This window comes from Calypte anna, chromosome 1 (genome assembly GCF_003957555.1).
Source record: "Calypte anna isolate BGI_N300 chromosome 1, bCalAnn1_v1.p, whole genome shotgun sequence".
Lineage (NCBI taxonomy): Eukaryota > Metazoa > Chordata > Aves > Apodiformes > Trochilidae > Calypte > Calypte anna.
The window spans coordinates 34092595-34114487 of NC_044244.1; the positions used below are offsets into that span (position 1 = coordinate 34092595).

Here is a 21893-nt window from a genome sequence, read left to right on the forward strand (position 1 = left end):
CTCTCCTACCCCTACGAAATGACTTGTGTCTCAGCACAACTCTGTTGCAGAAAAAAGGAAAAACCTCTGATTTCCCCAGGGCAGCATTAAACCATCTTCACCATGAGATCACCTCCTTTTCCTTTCTGCAATCCTCCACCTCATTCATTATGCTGCCTCCATCCCCTTTGATACACACCACTGCTTCAGCTCTCTCTAGGGAGCAGAGAAACAAGAGTCCCAGTGAGAAAGCAGTATTTGACCATTTAATTAAAAAAGATATCCTCATGCAAGTTCACAGTGACACTGCACAGCCTTAGGCCTCTGTTTTTATGTTTCATTTCAGAATTATTTTTGGTTTTCAGAAGCAATTAAAAACAATTTCAATCAAACATTATGAAGAGCACAAACAGCCATAAACACCTGAGAATAATTAGGCAGATTCAAGTGACAGGATCCCATTGGTATGGGAGCAGGGAGAAAGATGAGAGCTACTTCATCATTTATTGTTACTGGAAATACTGTAAAACTCCCCAAGATAAAGTTTTGGGAAGGGAGTGGGCTCCAGTCCCTTGTGCAGTTAGTTTCTGCTCCCAAATCTTTGTCAGCTCCAGTTCCCTCAGTTCTCTCTTTCCTTGTGATGTCTGTTTCAGAGTCTGAGTGGCCACAGACACATCTATTCATGTACCAGCCTGATGATGCTTTCCCTCACCACCAGCATAACAGCTCCTTATCACACCAGCTTCTTTCTCCTCACCTTACAACTCACCCATGCCCAGCCTTCTTGGTCAAGTTCCAGCTTCCCCTACACCTGATCACACCTCAGCCTCTCCCCTGGTTTGCTCTCTGTCTGTCAGGGCTCTCCACTCACTTTCTCTCTGTCCACCAAAGATCTCATTTTTTCTCCTTCCTGACCCATCTGTTGGTCTACCCACTGTTCAGCTTTTGTGGAGACCTTACAGTCTGTATGATGAACTTACTACAAGTGCACTGAAGAGTGTACAAAGCTGTACAGATACTAAGTTTGTATCTGGAAGGCTGATCTTTAGCAAGTTGTTCTCTCCTTTTAAATTACTCTGTGGTGCTAGGTCTCTGTCCCAAACCTCTAGCCTACTTCTACAAGTAAAGCTACTTACCCTACCTATCCCCCATCCCTTAAAAGCCAGTTCAGTGGTGTCAGGTTTGTAGATCAGCTGTTCCATTAGCTTAAAAAAACCCAAACACTGCTAAACCAATGGAAAAAACCAACACAATTTAAATAGATTTTGGGGTGGACATCACACCTACCCTCCAGACAAAATCTGCTAACCAATCTCAGCCAGGCTTCAATTTTTGGTGTTTGGTCAGTCTCTGAGCAAACTGAACAAGCAGAGGAAAATGCTCATGAGATAGAAAAGTATTTTTTATATAAAGCCAGTCCACTTGACCATAATGCTGATTAACAGCTACTAAACTTCTCTAAAAGAGTGAAATAAAAGAGTTTTTAAAAATTAGACTGGTGTAGCTTCTTTGTTCCTTAAGTACTGGCTCATGCAGAGCACCTGATTCTTCAGGTCCTTTCTTGAAAAGAACTACTTGTAACATTGTGAAATGAGGTTGAGCTTGCTCACTGAAATCCCAAAATATACTGAAATTTGCCTTAAAAAGTAAATTCTCATAGTCGATGCTAAGGATCTGTAGATACTTACAAAGCTTGTTTCTGATAAACTATGAAAGCAATAAAGCTTTCATAATAATAAAATAGTTGCTAGTCAAAATGACTTACAAAAACTAATCACAGCTTGGGTGAGATTCTGATATTCTTTCCTGCATTGCAGCTTCCTATTCCTTGAGTAGTACCATTAACTTCAGAGGCATTATTTAGGAAGCAAGGTGCTGCAGTTCATTACCAGTAAGGGTATCAGAATCACTTAAGAAAGAAAGAAAAGGGGAAAAAATAGAAGAGCTGTTAAACACAATTACCAGACTGTACTAGTAAGTAATTTTCCTGGATTCATTCAATGTATTAAGAAAATTAAGAAAATATTAATCTATGATAAAGTAACCAGCAGTACAAAAATTTGTCTTTAGAAAAATCTTAAAATCTATAATCCATTACTTAGTCTAAAATCACTGGCAAACAAATTGAAACAGATCTGAACACCACTAGATCTACTTGAGAGCCATCCTTCTAGGGCAAATCAGATGCACGGACACCTCTGCATCATGCTTTATGTGCATGACATAATTTTAAGAATGGAGACATTCTAATTGCTCCAACCAGGTATCTGCAGGTGCAAATGACAGCAGCTGAAGCATGAAAGATACAGTCACTTATAGTTGCAAACTATGGAATAGGCTCTTTATTGATTGTCAGTAGCTATTAGTGGGAAGATCAGACAGATATTGCAGAGACAAGGGAAGGATGACAGGGTGACAGAGATCCTATATGTGTGTGAAGACAGCAATGGGCAAGCAATGAATGTTGCAAAGTAACTCTCTGGGCTGGGCCCAGAGAGTGGTGCTGAACGGGGCTGCATCCAGTTGGCAGCCGGTCACTAGTGGTGTCCCCCAGGGATCAGTGTTGGACCCGGTTCTGTTCAATATCTTCATTGATGATCTAGATGAGGGGATTGAGTCCATCATCAGCAAATTCGCAGACGACACTAAGCTGGGGGGAAGTGTCGATCAACTGGAAGGCAGGAGGGCTCTGCAGAGGGACCTGGACAGACTGGAGAGCTGGGCTGATTCCAATGGGATGAGGGTTAACACGGCCAAGTGCCGGATCCTGCACTTTGGCCACAACAACCCCATGGGGAGCTCCAGGCTGGGCAAAGAGTGGCTGGAGAGCAGCCAGGCAGAAAGGGACCTGGGAGTCTGGATTGACAGGAAGCTGAACATGAGCCAGCAGTGTGCCCAGGTGGCCAAGAAGGCCAATGGCATCCTGGCCTGTATCAGGAACAGTGTGGCCAGCAGGTCCAAGGAAGTGATTCTGCCCCTGTACTCAGTGCTGGTGAGGCCACACCTCGAGTACTGTGTCCAGTTCTGGGCCCCCCAGTTCAGGAAGGATATCGCGGTCCTGGAGCAGGTCCAAAGGAGGGCAACCAGGCTGGTGAAGGGACTTGACCACAGACCTTATGAGGAGAGGCTGAGAGAGCTGGGGCTGTTCAGCCTAAAGAAGAGGCGGCTCAGGGGAGACCTCATCGCTGTCTACAACTCCCTGAAAGGAGGTTGTAACTGGGTGGACGTTGGTCTCTTTTGCCAGATGACTTTCAACAAGACAAGAGGGCATGGTCTTAAGTTGTGCCAGGGGAAATTTAGGTTGGATATTAGAAAGAATTTCTTTACGGAGAGGGTGATCAGACATTGGAATGGGCTGCCCAGGGAAGTAGTGGATTCTTCGTCCCTGGAGATATTTAAAAAGAGACTGGATGTGGCACTCAGTGCCATGGTCTAGCAACCGCAACGGTGGTTCAAGGGTTGGACTCGATGATCTCTGAGGTCCCTTCCAACCCAGCCGATTCTATGATTCTATGATTCTATGAACTGGCATGCACTACTCAAAACCCAGTACCCTGGATTAACATTAGCAATGTTGTTCATGAAACTTTCCTCTGCCCTACTTCCTAATGGTTTCTGCTATCCAAGGGGATTCTGAATTTTTTTTGGTTTTGCTTTTTTTTTTTTTCCTAGCTTTAATAAATCTGAAACTAAGTCTCTTAGTCTTTTCCCCTATTACATGTCATGTTTTCTAAAGACCATTAAACTTAACTATCTTTAAGCTTTAAGTTTTGTGCCTCACCTCAGATATGCCTTTAAGTACCTACCTGTAACTCCACGCAGGAACTCTTTATATTTCACACATTCCTCTTCCAAGATGTCTGCTTCCTAAACATAAGTCAGATGTAGCACTTGGACTTAAAACTAGCCATATGTTCAGTTGACAACCTGAGGTGAAGCTTACACGTCCCATCTGACCAATGTGTCTGTCTTGTCTGTGTTGGTCACTTCCTGACTTTGTATACCAAATATCAAATTAAACTGGGGTATGGAAAACAAGACAAACATCTTCTGTAACATTTTTATAGAAATCACACTTTCTCACTTACTATTCACTCCACTACCTTGAAAAGAGGAGGATGAAAGGAGTCTCCAGTACTTAAAGAGATCAAGCCCAAGAGTAAAAAAACCTGATCTCCTCCATCACCCTTGTATAAGTATGGTCATATCAACTTCACCTAGTTTCCCTTTGTGATGCATTTGGTTTTTAAAAGAAGCTTTCTGGCAATGCTAAGAATAAATGACATGCTGATGTGCTACAGTGCCCTGACAAAAACATGACAAAATGAATATAAACCACTTGTATTCTTCAAATCACACTCATTTAGGAGTTAATTAGGTAGAATAGAGCAGAGCACTGAAAAGCAAGCACGAAATGCATCATTTCAAGACTTGTACCAAGCAAATCTAAAAATTTCCAGTTATTAGTATAAATCCTGTAAATCAAATACATACTTAACCCTAGGAACACTCCATATGCATTAAATACTACTAATAAGTGAGATTATTATATATAACAGATAATTTAATTTAAATATTAAAGATACTGCAGTAAACTCAAAAGAGCAGAACTAAGAACAAACAGATGGTGCTCTGATTATATAAATCCCTAATTTTATAAAGCACTTAACTTCCAAGCAAGGAAGGCATATAAAGGTTGGAAGAATAGTAAATAGTGAATCCCAAGAACAAAAGCTTTCATTCAAAATTAACTCTTACAGAGAAAAAAAAAAAACAAGAGTACAAAATGCTTGAATTCTGAAAAAACACAAATCAAATTATTAGGAAAACAGTTTTCTTGCAATAATCCCACAATTACTACCAGTCTTAAGAATAGCATTTAAACAGAACACTGTCCCTCCAGGTTTTCTCATTTTTCAATATTTTCATTTTGCACAAATACATGTAGACCTATGATTTTGCTTCAAGCATCACATCACATCTTACAGAGTCCAACAATTACTCATTCAAGTGTGCAAGGCAAGCAAACAGGCCTGCAGTGTCTTGCATTTGTTCCTCAGATGTAATATTTGGCACTCAGTTCCCTGCTGTACTTTTGATTAACTTTATTCCATTGTGCTGGTAAAAGCTTTGAGAATGTAAGTCAAAGCACGGTCTTCCCCTAGGACACATGAATAATTCCAAAGAAAGAGTAATAGTCTAAGGAAAGCCACAACTGTAAAGGAATGTTAACTCCAGTGAGAACAGATTCTGCACTGTCATTAAGTACATTAAACACAAGCCCATTAAGTTTGATATAGATTGCTCTTCTTTCCATTGAGGGCTGAACTCACTATGCTGGAGTTTACCTGGTTAGAATCCAGTTGTACCACAGCATTTACTCTCTGCTCCCCAGATAAATAAGTGTAGGAACACTGACTTCAAACAACAACAACAAATACTTTTTGAGATTCAGACTAATGCACACCCCTTTGTGTGCATTAGATTTCTTCAGCAATCTCTGAAATCCCGAGTGAAATAGGATTTTGCTCTGTGACACTGCACATTTAGAATTGTGAATTGTGAAATGAAATTGTGGAATTGCACATTTAGAAATGTGACCTGCACATTTAGAATTGCCCACTGGTTTTACAGATTGAGGATGTATCACCCGACTCTGGGTTCTGAAGGAGAAAATAACCACAGGTACGTGCATGAATCCTTTAATTTACATCTTCTCTTCAAGAACTTCTGAGAGACCATGACAGACTTTTCTTTAAACTTCCCAGCTACAGAAATAATTGTGCATGAGCCTAATTCTATTGACTTATTTTTCCTTCTTATTTTTTTTCCTTCTTATTTTTTTATTAATAGCTTTCATGGGAGTTGAGCGTGTACTGCACATGAAGGAAAAGGTCAAACTTTAGTTCTGATGAACCTCTGGCTTCTTTAACTGCTAAAAGGACAGTATAAGTATGTTGTTACAGAAAGATATTTCACCAGAACTGGAGCACTGCTGATCACCACTTTCTAGAAAAAGGAAAAAGAAGCTTATACTAAACCAAACATGAACCTATAGCTACAGGACTTATTATGTGCAGATTATCCCATAAATGTGGTCTTAAAAATAAGCACTTCCACTTACAACTTATGGTGATGCCAAGCTCCACATTATGCTTCTTTGGTAGTTTCACATGAAATGTTCCACTGCTTGGTATAACTGATTCTATTAAAAAAAAAAAAAAAAGTTTTAAATGTTACATAATTTACAAGGCATGGCAATTCCAAGTGCCTGGAACTAATACCTATAAGTTGGTAAAATTGCATCAGCATCACAAGCCAGAGGTGAAACACAGGTGCTGAAGTGAAGGAAGTAGGACATAAGAAATATGATTTATTCCTATACTGGTAATTTCATGGTAATTCTATTTTTTTTTTTAAGGTTTAACTGAATTTATGAAGATTGCATAAGCCAGCAGCCACCTGAGACCACAGGATTTTAGCTTGTATGCAATTTCTGTGAGCACATGTGAAAATTCCTGTGCCGGCAGATAACTTAATTAAAAGGACAGCAGATCAAGTCTTAAGGATTTCAGGCCTTTGTTGCTGTAGGTGTAACACATTTTTAACTGTCTGCTAAGGTAACTGCCATGGATTTTACATCTACTGGGAAAAAAAGGAATCAATATCATTAACAGAAAAGTGCTTGGAGCTGCTGAGGCAAAAGCCACTTGACCACAGAGCACTGTATTTGAATTCTGACTTCTAGCACCACTGCTAGCCCAAGTTTGGGCCTTAACCTGAAAGGGAGCAATTTAAATTATAGCTATGGAAACATAAACATAGATATGGCAAGGGAGTCTAACTATAAATGTAAGTCAGCTATCATGGAGCAAATAGGAAGAGGACAAACAAGTCCAGGGACCAAAATACATGTGACTTCAGGTCTATTTCAATTATTTTCTCATTATTCCCTTTTCTTATTTAATTTCCTATATATATGAACACACATATTGTAGTTGGCATTTTGGTAACATTATACTAGATGCCTGCATACTAGAAGATTATGCTGTACTGCTCCACTTTAGCCAACTTTTGACATCATGATTTAGAATACCATTACCAATAACTACACTCTGCAAAATACAGCACATCCAACACTGTCGTGACTTCAAAGGAGCCACTGTCAGATGAACACAGAAGTCTTAGAAGTTTTTTCTATTCACATAGCGGGGTAGTGCAGGTACATAATGTGTACTTGTTTGATTTACACAATTGCTCATTTAATAGGTATATCCTGCATGCTGAAACACCTTACAGAAGAAAGGAAAGCCATTAGTAATGGTAAGTACTCACTAGTAACATTAATATAATTTTTCTGAATTTTATTAATTCCATTTCCATTATTTTCTTTAGACTGCTGTAACTACTAGTGAGGTAACTACTCACTAGTAACATTAACAATATTTTTCTGGATTTTATTAATTCCATTTCCATTATTTTCTTTAGACTGTTGGTTTGAGATACTTCAAATGAAACTTTGGAGTTTTCTGCTTATCTACCCTCTTGCAATATTTTTCTCTCTAGTAAAACATTTAATTAGCTGGCCTGCAGAGGATCTGTGCCAGCTCAGCAGAATATTTCTGTATCAGGACAGAAAAATACTAGGAAATAATCTGAAGAATGGATTGTTACCAAATCTTACTACAGGACTTGTAATTTCTATTTGCAACCCGAAGTACACTGCAGGGCTACCTGAAATGAGAAAGCTGTACAAAGAGAGACACATTTCAAATAGGTCACTTGAAAATGGAATGGTGCATGTGAGAAGAAAACCTCTGCCTTGGACACCTAGCACTCACAATATATTTGGGATTTATTCCTCCATTTTTCTTGCAAGACAGAATAACAGTATGTTCATACCTGCAACATCAAATTCAATTTCCAAAGTGACCTTGTTGGTGATGGAGGAGTCTCTGAGCAGTTGATTGGCCTCATCAAATGTGCTGTCCTCCGTCGGGATACCATTTATTGCCACTATTCTGTCTCCTATTTGCAGCACCCCACACCTTCGTAAGCAATGACACAAACCAACCATCAGACGTGCATGTTACCAGTTACCAGAAGCAGCAATATCAAACACATTCAACCTAACCTTGAGGAAAAAGGGCACTGTAGCAGCTCAGCAGTCTACCCAGGCACAGGGGAGGAGAGAAGCTGCTGCTGCTCCTTTGCACCAGGATGCTATGAAACACTCCCAGTATGGGTCATGCTCTCTAGATGCTGGGACTCAGGAAGAGGGGCACAGTCTTCAGGCCTCCATCCCACCCCTCTGCCTCTGGGCTACAGGTGTTCTAGCTCTCCAATGGCAGCCAGTACTTGTCTGTGCAAATATTATTGTCCTTATGCCATGATTAAATACATACATAAGCATAAAGAAGCAGTTGAAATGCTGCAATGAAATCACCAGGAAGTAAAAACTCTGGTACACCCTAGGATTTGGTTCTGTAGCAAAACTGAACAGAGGTGGATATGGCCTCCTCCCATGACGTGCTGTTTTATTACTATTTTGACTTCAGTGATATTTCTGATTTTACTTTTTCCTTTTGCATGAATATAGCATCCAGTCTCCTGCTGGAGGACTCTGGATGATAAAAACACTGGTGCTTGTCATTCTTCTCAGAGCTGATCAAGCATGAGAAATATCATTGTCAGAACAGACAGTTTATTACTTGCCACACTTCCACTGAGCAAGGCCCTGAAATGTATCACAAATCAAAAGCAATAAGCCCAAAGTACCGTGAGGAATGCTCACCAAAATGTACTTAGAAGTCATCTGAAAGAACCTCACCTTTCTGCCGGGCTGTCAGACTCAATATACGAAATGAGAGGTGGAGAAGACAAGGTCTCAGTAGCAAACACGCTCCCCTGGAGCTGTATCCCAAACCCTACTATGGGGTCAGCTGTCAGCACCACTTCTGTTGTTTCTGTGTGGACGACCTGCCCAGCCAAACCAACAGTGCTAGAGGCTAAAGACACTACAACACAGAGAAGACCAGGAGGAAAGACATTCATACACTGCAGAAATTTCATTGCTCTTTGACAAAATTGATCTGTATAATAAACCCAGTCAATGAAACATCTCTTTTAATTTAGCCTAAAGTTTATAAATTATGTATAAACAGTTGTGACACGTAAGACAATAGAAAAGACCTGTTTGTGTGTCAGAAAGTAAAAAGACAGTTCTTGCACTGAGTAAAATAACTGTGTTTGATATCCTAGCCTTTCAAATCTCCAAACATCCCTGAATGCTGTTTGCATTAGGTTTGAGGTGTGGACGAGAGAATTTCTGCAGGAGCGAAGGAAATTGAAGGCACAAGCCCAGCTATTATTCAGACAAGTTCCCACATTTGAACAACTCAGAGCAATGTGTTGTTAGCAACAAAGCACATGGCCCAGGTTTGCTTGCAAGAAATAAGGATGCCTTCCTCTTGTATGCTTACTGCATGTCAGCAATTTGTCAAGTAACTGGGTAGTGTGAGAAAATTGAACAAGCCCTTCTGTTTTAGCAACCAGTATATCTCAAGTGACTGTGAGAAAAAAAGTCCTTTGGGGTCTCTCAAAGGAACCTCCAGGTCCCTTCTGTGAGAAACATGGGCACTCTTGTTTTACTCCCTCTCTCTGTTCTCACTCTTGCTCTGAATAGGCTGCATTACAGAACATATCAAGATAAAAATACCAAGATTCGGTGCAACCTATATGACAGGAAGAGACAGCACCTTTGCTCTCTGCTTAAAGGTCTATTGTAACGCTGTTAGAATTTCCCCAGTGACAGGCTACTGCCTCTCAATATGTCATACACACTAAGAGCTGAAAAAGGGAAAAAAATTGAAAAATTGAAAAAAAAATTGAAAAAATTCCTGTTCAGACCAATAAAGTAATGGTATGGTATTATAGTGATAATCCTCCAGTTCCCAGGATTCTGAAAGTTTTCATGTTATAAATCTACACCATAACCTCTCCAACTTGCATTTCCTTCAAGAGCCCTTTCCACCTGCGGCAGCTGCTAAGAATTAGATAAAAGTTCCTGGCTTATCTGAGGGATAATTTAGTTCATGATTTACCTAAGGGAGTGTTTAACTGTAGGGTCTTTTTCTTGGTTTTAGTTCTTGTTTCACATTATAGATAATATTAGCTCAGCTGTACAAAAATGTCAGAAGTTGTATAAATATTTCCCACAATTTGGAGCTATAAACATTAAGACTTTTGCCCTGAAACAGTGTAAAATCTGATTACTGTGAAACAGTTGGCAATGAGAGTTCTGTTGCTAAAGTCTCACTTGCCAAAAAACTAATGGGTTTCTGTTTTCTCTCAAGAAGGCTCCTTTCAACTCTCAAATCATCTTTTCTAAATGATTGTGAGTTCTCACTCATACCTTGTTTTCATTTTCCTTATTAGTAATTGTGGTTCATTTCACTTATTCAATAGCTTTCTTCTTACTATTCCTTTTAAGTGAGACATGCTCATACCCAAATGCAAATACTAACAATCTGTTCTTAGAAATGGCCACCAGCTTTAGCATTTATTCTTTACAAGAAATAGGTTTCTTCAGCCCTTGGTGCTGCAAAGGCTAAAATATGACTAAGCCAGATAAATTCAGAGTCAATAGAATACCGGATTACCTAACAAACCTTCCAGAAATGTCTAAATTTAGGTCATCCAGGTTCAGAAAAGTTTGATTCTGTTTTTCTTGAAGGTCATACAACTACTTATCAACTGAGTCTTTGTTTCTCATCACTTCTGTATCCATTCCTTCTCTGCAGCAAGCATCTAGCTGACTCTGTAACTTTCTTGGTCTTTTTCTAAGAACCTAAGAAACCTAAAGGTCTTGCAACATTTCTTTCAGCTTTGAAGATAGCTAAGGTTTTAATTCACATTAGAAAATTAAGTTACTATCTGTGGAACTTAAAACTCACCCTTATAAATATTTTCACAATGAGGACACTTTAAAGTATCCCACTCCCAAAGAAAGTGAAAGAGAAACAAAGCAGAGATGGAAACACCCTTTCCCAAGCAGGTAACAACAGGTATGTGCTAAGCCTCTTAAAAAAAAACAGGACTAGGAGATTTTTTGTCTTTCTAACTCAACAGTAATGAGGCTTTTTTTTTTTTTTTTTTTTTTTTTTTTTTTTTTTTTTTGGCTGCTTGATGGATTAAGACTTTTACAGGCCTGGAAGCAACCTTTCTGCTTTAAAAAGAAGGCATATGGGGCTTTAGTGAACCCTGGTTCCTCCTGCTAGGGGTACATTTTAGCATACTTCTGTATTTTGTGTCAACCTCTCAGCAACAACCATGAGGGCTGCTTTATCTTCTCTAGCACATAAACAATAATATTAAATTTGAAGATTACTTGCTGCTTTTATTCTGGCAGCTGTATGAGAAGCAGGGTAAGATGTATTTAAAGGCAAGTATATGGATTAAAAGTATAGGGATTAAAGGTAAGTTATGGATTATGATGCCTGCAGTCTTACCCTTGGGAAAATGCTAAATGTTCTCTATTCCTGCTGAAAGCAGCTAACTTGGATATGCTGAAAAAACAGCTTCCATGCCTCTCTACCAGGTATGCAGCCCTAGTAACTATCAGGTAAATTGGTTTAAAATTGCAGCTCAATTTCAAGTACTAATGTGGAGCTTTCACAAAATACTTCAGGATTTAAACTAATGACACAATAATCTAAGTGTTATCACGAGTAGCATAATTTAAAACAAACAAACAAACAAAAGCAGAGGAAGGATGAAAATGGAAAACAGGTGGCATAAATAAAGCACATGACAGGAAGGCATGCCTTCAATTTTTACAGCCACGGGTTTGGGAAGATTTGTGCAGCTAATGTAATGATTGCAAAATCATGGTGAGAGAAGTCTTCCAACACCCCTCTGTACCATCATACTTTATCATAGTGAATTTTGGCAGAATCAAATTAAGTTATGTAGGTTTTCTTAAGTAATTGGCAATGCAGACATTATAGTGCCCTTCACCAATATGTATTTTTCCTCCCAAATGACAACAGAAGGGATTTATTAAGAGTTACATTAAGTTGTCAAATGATCCAATTAAAGAAAACAAAATCACTAAAATTAAGAGAGCAAGCTATTTCTTTTCTATTAAAAAGCAGTCAATGCTACCTGGTTCTCATGAATCTGCCACAAAGGCAGAAAAGCTGATGGAGAGTGGAAGGGTACAGACTCAGTCATTCACTAGCAGGGGCACTTGTAGCACATTCAGTCCAGCGTGGGTCTTAAGTTGGCTGTCACTGCAGTCATAAGTACAGGTGTAAGTCTTGCAACAGCACTAAGAAAAATGCCTGGGCTGCAAAGCAAGCTCACTGGAAGGGCAAGCAAGCCTGGCTGACCAGCTCCTCCACAGCCAGCTCTGATCCAGGGCTGCTGATGCAGTCACTGCTTTGTGGTGAGGCACAGAGTCATCCAGTGATGGTCTGGTTCCACAGATAAATAATTATCTACATTATCTCTAAATAATTATCTACAGATAATGCTCTATATCCAGACCTCACACTGCAAAAATGAAACAAAACCACCCCACAAGGAAGCCTCACCCTAATTCATGCTAGCTAAAGATTTGTTTAATCATGGGGCTTATCAGCCCCATGGCCACCTGACTTAAGGATCCAGGTGGGCTGCAGTGCTTATGTGACTGTCCCACTTGAATCTAATGTCACTGTCCTTGTTTTGAGCCTTTGCAGGATAGCAAATTGCAAGGCAAGGCTTCCTTGCATGAAAAATATCTGAAAAAATGCAGTAACACAAATAAGAGCTGTCTCCAAGATCCATAATAGGATTAGTTTTTCAGGATTAGCAGACCTTTGCTGTATGGAACAGTTAAAATACAGCACAACCCAAGAACTACTAATTGCATCCATCATTACTATTCAAATCAACTAGTATTTATGTAATGTTAGTACTGTTTCTCATGAGCACATGAGGACATGTAAGAGCTGGTCTCCTACTGATATAGTATGAATGGACAAGTTATCACCCAATGTCCCAGAAGAACATACTAGAAGCTAACATGTCAATAGAAGAAATGTGAATAATGGTTGAGCAGATTAAAAATTAAAAAATTACTTACAGGCAAATGTTATGTAAAAATACTTGCTTTATAAAAGAAATTAGAATAATCAAGCAACAAGAAACGCTGCAAGACAGCAAAACCTGTGTTTCTCCCTCAAATGTCTTGTCTCAGCTCCATAGTGAGTGGCCTTGGTTGGACACTGCTGGTTTGCCTTGATTTTGCTATGGTCATGTGGGGCAGCAGCACTGTAATGCACAGCAGCTCAGTTTTTCCAGAGTGGACCTGGGAGCATTATTAGGTGGAGCAGATGATTTACAGAGCTCTTCACACCTCCTTGCTCTGGAGGAACTGAGTTGCTGAGGATTGCAAGAAGATGGACAGCCAAAAGGAGAGATGGAACTTTCATGGAGTCTGGGGAAAAAAAAAGGTGCTGATACAGCCATACTCTATCTAGTCCAGTTAATACTTTGCAATGTGCAAAATGGAACAGACTGAAAGACATCAACTCTGGCTTGAGAAAAGACAGACTCATGGGAAATTTATGCTTTGAATTTTATAGAGTGGCCAGAAACAAGGCTATTTAGCCTTCACTGTTATTTGCTGTTTTTTCCTCACAAAAAATGATTTCACAGTTGTGGAGTAAACACTGAAACTACAGAGGAGGTACTGTGTCAAGCTCTTCGCCTTCTGTAATGTGACAGCTGAGCTGTTTTTGACTATGCATTTATGAATTTTATTCCCTAATGAAAACGGAAGTCTTGAAAAAGGAATTTGAAAATCACTTCAGTCACGGTATGACAGACAAACCCTGGCAGGACTGTCTGAGGAAAACATTGCTTTAAGTACTCCAGAGGAGACAGTTAAGCTGTATGGCCTCTAGTCAGCTCATTTTAGTGTTGGACAAACATTTTTATGCTGATGTTTCCTACATCTAACAGAAACACCAACTGTTCTCTCTTCTGCCTAGCAGATAAATACATTAATTAAGGGCATTTGGACATTTTTTTCCGAACCTTTCCCCTCCTCCACCCATCACTGCCCGTTTTGAGCAATTGCTGTTACCACCTACAGGAGCTTTTGAAGTCCTTCTTTTTCATCCTCCGCCTCATCATTGTCCCACGTGGGCTGGTGGAGTAGAGGCTGCGAGGTAAGGTCCCCATGTTCAGGGAACTCAGGCTGTATGCACTCATGGAGGTAGGAGAGAAGGATGAAGACACCAAAGCTGCTGTAAGAAATCAAACACTTGGCATACAGCACTCAGGCTTCCCGGAAGAGTGCGGCACATGCCTGTAACTCATCAATGAATAAAAACAATGTGGATGATGCACAGGAATGGTTTGTGCATTTTCCAGTAACAAAGACTCTAAATCAGATAGGTAAAAGTATAGCCAGCATTTGATAAAAGTGCTGGAAGCTGACAAAGATACCGTAGAGACAAAAAGTACATTCATAGCATACAACTTGTTTTAAGCAAAGCATGTTAAATTTAATTTTTCAACACACACCCACAAATCAATGCAGATCAATACATCCAGATACACTGATTATAGAAATGTCTTTTTGTAGTAGGTAATTTCTGACAAAAGATTTATAGGCAATGCTTTGCAATAAAAATCATGCTTTATATCCACTACTCAGATACAATGGTCCACCCATATGGCAGAAGAGCTGATTCACTCAGAATTTCCAAGCCTTTTCCTGTCTACAAAGGTTGCCCTGTTACCAAAAGGAAAAGGTCTAAAATGTCAGAAATACACCTATGACAAAGTGCAGCATCCATAAAACTGAAAGGTTTTAGTGCCTGAAATGGGAAAAGTATGAGCGAAAGAATAGGGGAGGGAGAAGGAGGAAGAGGAGGAGAGGACAGGTCAGCAGGAAAAAGCATGGAACATTACGAAGGCTTTTTTGAGGAGATGCTTTCTGGAATTTCAAGTCTGGCATCCTGCAATGGTCAGGGTGGTGGGTGTTATAATGGTGGTAGATGAGGAGGCTGCTGTGGCTGCTGGCACACGAATCCCAGGTAAGTTGCCTGTTGCTTCTTTGAACCTTCGCTGCCCATATGAAGGGATGATGGAAAATCAGAAAACAAAAGGGCCAGAGAAGAGGGAAAAGTAACTGAATTGCAGAAACAAAAAAGAAGTCCAAAAATTAAAATAAATTGAAAATAAAAGAAATTGAAATAATTAATAATCTGCTCTTGTCTTCTTACCAGGGGGTGCTAATTTGGGGAATAGAAGTATTATTTTTTCTCAGTACTTAGTGCTTTTGACGGAGTTTTTTTAGTTTTCTTGTAGTTGGTCTTTAAAAGATTAGTACTGAATGGATTTCTAATCTCATTCTGGCTTGGGTTTTGCTAAGATTGCAAACTTCCTTAGAAAATACTAAGATATTACATATGACCACTAACTGAAGTTTAATAAGTTTCTGCTTGCATTCATATACATTAAACAGGCCAGGCAGATACTACACATACACTGCCTAGAAAGGAGATGTTTACTTGCCCATAATTTCTACTTACTGCAGTGACATTTTGAATTTGCCACCATCTATTGCTGGCATTTTACTATTCTGTGCAGTAAATGACTTCCCTGGGCCAGCAGCAGAAAAGTTCTCATGAATCCTGGTTAATAAAGAATTCTTACTGATCAGCTGGATGTGCAATGTCATAGTTTTTTAAGCTCAGTCTCCAAAACTTTAAAACAAGCCTTTCTTGATGAAAATTTGAGACCATATTTGGTTGCTGATTCTATGCATGGAGATTCTGGGATATGCCAAAAATGAAGGTCAGTAGTTTTCAAAAGAATGGGAAGCATTTCTGTCGATGCAAAACTACTGATGTCACCCTTCATTAAATACAGCATATTCAACATTACACTCAGCAAAGCCATGTCCTTGTCAAACCTTAGAGGAACACTTCACACTGGGAACTGTTCACTGAATTTTTGTCTTGAAAACACCAAGGGATTACTCTGTACTTTGAAACATAAGTTATAGTTTTTGGTCCATAAGCCTGTGTCTCTCAGCTACCTGCTCCATCTACAGTGCCTGCAGACACACATGAGCCCATGCTGGACTTTAACAGTAGCCCAAAATCTGGACTCTTTAGGTTCAACCCAAACCTTGCATTCACATCTTACTCTGAGAGACAAAATAAGGGGGGAAATGATAGCTCCAGTAGCAAGCACCACATAGTGCCAGGAGAAGAGCCTTTTGGTTCACTTTGTATTACGTGATTAATAATCTGCTAATTACCTGAATGTGTTAACCCTTCTCTGATTGAAGAGTCAGGTCACTACAGTGAGGAGTACGCACCAGGGACGGGAGAGAAAAAGAACAGTTCCCATGTTCCCCACCATGTTCCACCTTGTGGAGTGGTTGGGACTGGGGTTGGGACTGTGGAGTGGAGTGGACAGGGGTGTCCCAGGCCCACATTCCTCCCTGAGAGCACCTCTGCTATGCCCTGACATGAGTTTCAAACAGAAAAATTTAATTCCTGCCACCACCTCCCCTCAACAGACAGGAAAAGTGAGGGTGGGATGCCACCAAGAGAAGCACCAGGGGTTGGCCTGCACCTTGAGGTACCTCACCCACAGGCACCAGTGCCAGCAGCCTCAGAGAATGTGAAAAATGTCACATCAAACAGAAGGGTCCCAGAGAAAGCAGCAGTAGGCTGATACTGCCAGATGTACCTTACAGACTTTTCGTATCTTCTCAGATGAAAACCTCTCTTTGACTACACGCACAGACAGCAAGATTTCCAAAATCTAGCTTTGGTGTTAAAATTAAAATCTCATAAGAACTATGTGGCCAGGTGGATTTTCATTATTTTCAAGTTGTGATGAGCCTTGTTTAATTAAAAATTACTGTTTCCAGCAGAAAATAAGCTGGTAACCTTCTTTTATTTTTTTTTTATGTTTTATTTTCATGCTGAGAGTAGAGATAAAAATGTCCTACAAAGTGGGAAGGTACACAAATTCTGTATGTTCAGCTTGGCAAAGGATAATCCCAATTCAACAAAAGTTCTGTAGAGGAAAATCCTATTGTGTGTAACAATAGTAATTTAGTGGCAATTTGAGCTATTCCAAGCCTGGGTTGTGTACGGCAAACATAAAACTAATGGGGCAGCAAGAGAAATGTATGTTAGCAGCACAGTACAAAGGAACAAGATATGAAAAAAAAATCTGGGATTTTAAAGTGCTCTCCATTTTATCTTAATGCTAAAATTTCTTTTTTTTTTTTTATATACTGACTTTTCTTCCCATTTTAAACTTTTGACATGTTCCCAAAAGTCCATTAACAGAGCTCAACAGGCACAGCCCTAACAACTCAGATTATCCTAATCACATAAAGGGAGCTTTTCCAACTCTGCAGCATCGAGGCCATATCACACCTGATGAAGAGTTGTTTCCAAAAGGGTATTTTTTTCCATGAAGCATATTACATCTTGAATTGGTCATGCTATTGGAGCAGCACCACCTGGTGAGGGACTGGGAAGGGCTGTAAACATTCTGGTTATTCTGCCTTACTTATGAAGGCAATTTTATTACTTTAGAGAGATTTCTTCCCCAAACATGTGCTTGTGTAGTTTTTGAAGATACCTTTGATAAGATTTCAAAATGTCCAGTTCTTAACTTTGCCAGGGCAACATTGCTTTTTCTAAGCACTTACACTGATTCAAGGTCATTAGCACATTAACAGCATCAATTTGTTTTAAATGTTGGTTAAGAAATTGAGAGCTTGAACTAACACAATCAGCTACAGAAATCTTTGGCCCTGACACTCATCCTCACTCTCCCAATGTTCTTTAACCATCCAAAAATCGATTGAAATTGGATTAAAATATATTGCAAAATTTGTTCTCCACCTCATTCTATTTCATTCCCTGAACCCTTGCCACTGTTTTAAGAACAAGAGGTGCAGCTGAATAATGGAAGAACATGACATCAAAAGGGTTAATTTTTGTTCACTCTGTAGCAGGTTTCTGGGAGTAACTAGTGTCTCTTCAGTTCAGTATTTTCCACTCTAACAAACTGACTTGAGTATTTCTTATCTAGGGACAGCCTGGATCTTTGATATCCAAGAACATTTACCATCACTGACATTTCTAGGCCTCAGAAATCTTGTCTTTGTCTAAAGAAGGCAGAAGCACAGTACCACAGGCTCAGAAGATGGTGACACTGGTTCATGCTGCACCACGAGTACCTATTATTTGTGCATTCTGTAACTCTTCTTACTTCTTTGATGTCCACCACCATGCGGTATTTTAGACTGAGTTTATGAATACTGTAAAGTAGCCACTTTCTCAGGATTAGTTAGAAGACAAGACAGGCAAGTCCCCATCTTCAAATACTAAGACATTATATATATATATTTGATTTGAAAATGGAAAACCATTCATGCATGCCAACTTCAAGCATGTTGGCATGAAATAAATATCACAGTGAAAAAGGGCTGAGATCTAGGGAACTGTTTCCAAATGAACCTTTTTCACAAGCGTTGACAATGAACCCATGAAGCAACCTCAGAAGTACTTTAAAAGATGATGACAGTAAATAAAAATGCCATTAACAAGAGAAAATACATGGGGATTTTGAGGTATTTTAGGGGACAACAGGTGTTATTAATGAAGTGGTCATAACAGACTATCAGGTCAATATGCTAAGAAGTTGGCTGTAGACCTTCCTTCCCCTTCTAAATTTAAGAAGCAATTTAGATTAATTTACCTAAGTACCCAGTTGTCCCCCCAAATGACTGCACCAGCAGAGTCAACAGGTGTCTTTATGTACACCTACAAGTATCCAGAGCCATTTCTCAGTAAAACTTTTCTGTCCAGAAGAATCTCAGGGGGGTACAGTAAGTCCAAGAAAACTCAGAGCTTCTCAGAAGCTGCAGAAGCATAACCTGGGGAGCTGAAACAACATTTACAGCCAGAACTGCCACCACAGCTTTCTTGGCCATTCAGCAAGGGCAAGCAAAGTAAAAGACAGAAAAAAGCAAGGGGTACCTGGGGAAACAGATCCTCTTACCGTGCTCTGGGCCTTTCAGTGCCAGTCGTGTCTGGTGGTGAGGGAGGATCTCAAGTTTGACATTATCCGCCGCATTAGCCAAAAACTGCGTCGCTTCTGCCAGCGTACAGTACTCCATGCTGGTGCCATCAATGGACAGAATATGGTCTCCTACATGTAATGCACCACATCTGCATAAAAGGGAAAAAAAAACCACCTCGGTATCATCAGGTATGACCTTTGCTTGTAAAATGAGTTTTACTGCCTTCAAACTGGTCATGACAACTATGAGCGTGTTCTCTTTTTTTTCGAGAGAGATTTGTGTAGGCATTGTCACTGGTCAGACTTTATATCTATCAGTACAAACCTTAAAAACAATTCAGTTAATACAGTATATGCCAAGACATCACTCACAGAACTGGAATGGGGTAGCTGACTATAAAAAATATGTGCGAATGGCAGCAGAATAAAATGAGAGGAGCTTAAGGAGACTCGAATAACTTGGTCACATATCCCTCACACAAGCACCCAGTTCATCATTTTTTGAGTTATAGTCCAAACATTTATTAGTACAATAGCTGTAAATGACGATGAAATTATGCAGTAGTCAAACAAATAATGAAACCAGGGCTAGCATGGTGACTTGAGGAGTGGGGTGGGGAGGGGGCTAGCTGCTAAATCTCGCTGCACTCAAGAGACTGGCTACTGGATGAGTTGAGAAATGCAAACACAGCAGTCAGCAGCCCGACGTACCAGTCAAGTAGACAGCTCCTTTAATTGGTTACCCCCTGCGAAATGGGAAAAAACAGAGGGAGAAAATTAAAGCATCCTGCACCATTGAACTGGAGAACACCCCTGGATCAATGGCCGTCACTCTCAAAGTTTCTACTGTAGGGAAAAGCCCACAGAGGAGCTGTACACTCACTGCTACAAGTGGGTGCTACCAAAAGCACCGTTGTCAGAGAGGAGTTACAAGGTAGGGTGACTGGGGACATGCAGGAGGAATTCGCTGCTGAAACGCAATATTTTGGGATTTTTTTAGGTAGAGATATGTATACAGAAATATACCGTATATGTATAAACACATACACACACACACACACACGCACACACACCCCTGAAAAGATCCCACAGCTCTGTTAACAGAAGCTTAGGCCACTGGGGAAAAATATTTATAATTTTTTAAATGGTTCAAATGGTTTTATTTAAAGGTTTAGATGAAGTGGAAGAATTATTGCAAAATAACTCCAAAATACAGAAGCCAGTCTTCCTAGGACCTCAGTTGTATTCTAAAATACCAATAAAAAAAAACAGATATAAGGAGTTCCATTTCACTGTGCCACAAGAGTGAGTGATACATTTTAAAAGAACACTTCAAGGTTGCAAAGCCTCAAAATTTACTTCTCTTGACAGCTGTTCCATATTGTATACTTACTTTAAGAACTCCAGTGAGTAATTTATTTCTTTAAATACTAATCTCTGCTGCAGCATTACATTTAATACTCAGAGCAGACCTCTAAATTTCTGCGTTGCAGAGTGCAAGCAGGCAGTCACATATTACATAAGGGCTGGCTTATGTCATTGAATACTATGTGAATGACCTAAAGTAAATGGTGCCTCAGAAGCCTTAAAACTCCACAGTATGGAACAATCATCTGCCAGAGTGCTAATTTTAAGGCCTAGCAGCCTTGGGAGCATCTGGTTCAGTCAAATCCATCAAAAACAGAAGGGTTTCTTTAAAACCAAGCCAAATGAAAGTAGAAAGGAAATGGATGTATGGAGCCTGCAGTGTCAGCCCTCTGTCACACTCACCTGTCTGCAATACTCGCAGATTTGATTTTGTCTATGACAATGACCTGTTTGTTGCAGCACATCGAGGTAGTTAGTGCAACCCCAAGAGCAGCACCAGGAGTTTTGGCAACTTCAACTAGCAGGGGCCCAGATGCTGTTGCTACTGAATCTGTAAAAATTAGACCAAAAAAAAAAGATCAGTGTTATACCAGTGTGTGACATATGCCATTTTCATGGTTTCCCATATAAAATCTCCATGGCTATTCTAGTTCTCTAACCAGACAGCACAACACCTAAAGAAATTTTGAAATAGCATCAGTTTAGGTGTCAAGAACCAGCTCTTGATATTGAAACAAATGAAAGCATGAGAATTGTGAATATGGGATGTTGGGAAGCTTCTGAGTGTGTCAGAATCAGAGATGGGCCAGGCTAGGGAACCAGGATGTGCTGGTGAATCATTCTTGCACAACTAAGCTAAAAATTGCCTAGAACCTAAAGCAGACATGCTGAAGAAAAGGAATTAATAAAAAAGGTAGAAAACTACCTGAAAAAGAATGAACTGAGGTGAATAGGTTAAAGTAGGATGCTAAACTAATTTTCAGAAAATAAGGAGAAGGTCTGGAAAACAGATAAAATAATTAAATAGAGAAGGTGAAGGTAGGGCCTGCCAGAAATGTCTCACAAAAAATGGACAATTTAGGAGAAAATGGAGAATGTGCAGGAGGCATGACAGCTCGAAATAGTAGGAGTTAAAGTAAAAGGAATGTGAGCTGGTTCAGAAGATTCTTGTAATATCCTGTCACTGGATAAAGTACTGCCTTGCAAGAGGACACAAAGAGTAAATGACCAACACTTAGCAAAAAAAAGCAGAAAAATAGGAAAGAGCAACAGTCATGACTGATGACTTAGTGAGGAACTATGGCCAAGAGATACAGATGTAAGACAGAACAAAGGGAAAAAAACCCAGCAGGCTGATTCCTAAATGCCAAAACAAAGCAGGCAGTGATAAGGGTGAAGTACATTCTGGACACTGTCTGAGAAATCCT

At 39.8% G+C, this 21893-nt stretch overlaps 1 protein-coding gene across 1 annotated transcript in view; it reads right to left on the reverse strand.

Moving 5' to 3' along the window:
• Positions 1 to 21893, reverse strand: part of GRIP1 (glutamate receptor interacting protein 1) — a 229760-nt gene that overhangs the window by 36155 nt on the left and 171712 nt on the right. Inside the window, 6 exon segments of the mRNA XM_030467152.1 lie at positions 6104 to 6184; positions 7882 to 8027; positions 8810 to 8996; positions 14121 to 14276; positions 19078 to 19247; positions 20869 to 21016. Of these exon segments, the coding sequence (XP_030323012.1) occupies positions 6104 to 6184; positions 7882 to 8027; positions 8810 to 8996; positions 14121 to 14276; positions 19078 to 19247; positions 20869 to 21016 (888 nt within the window).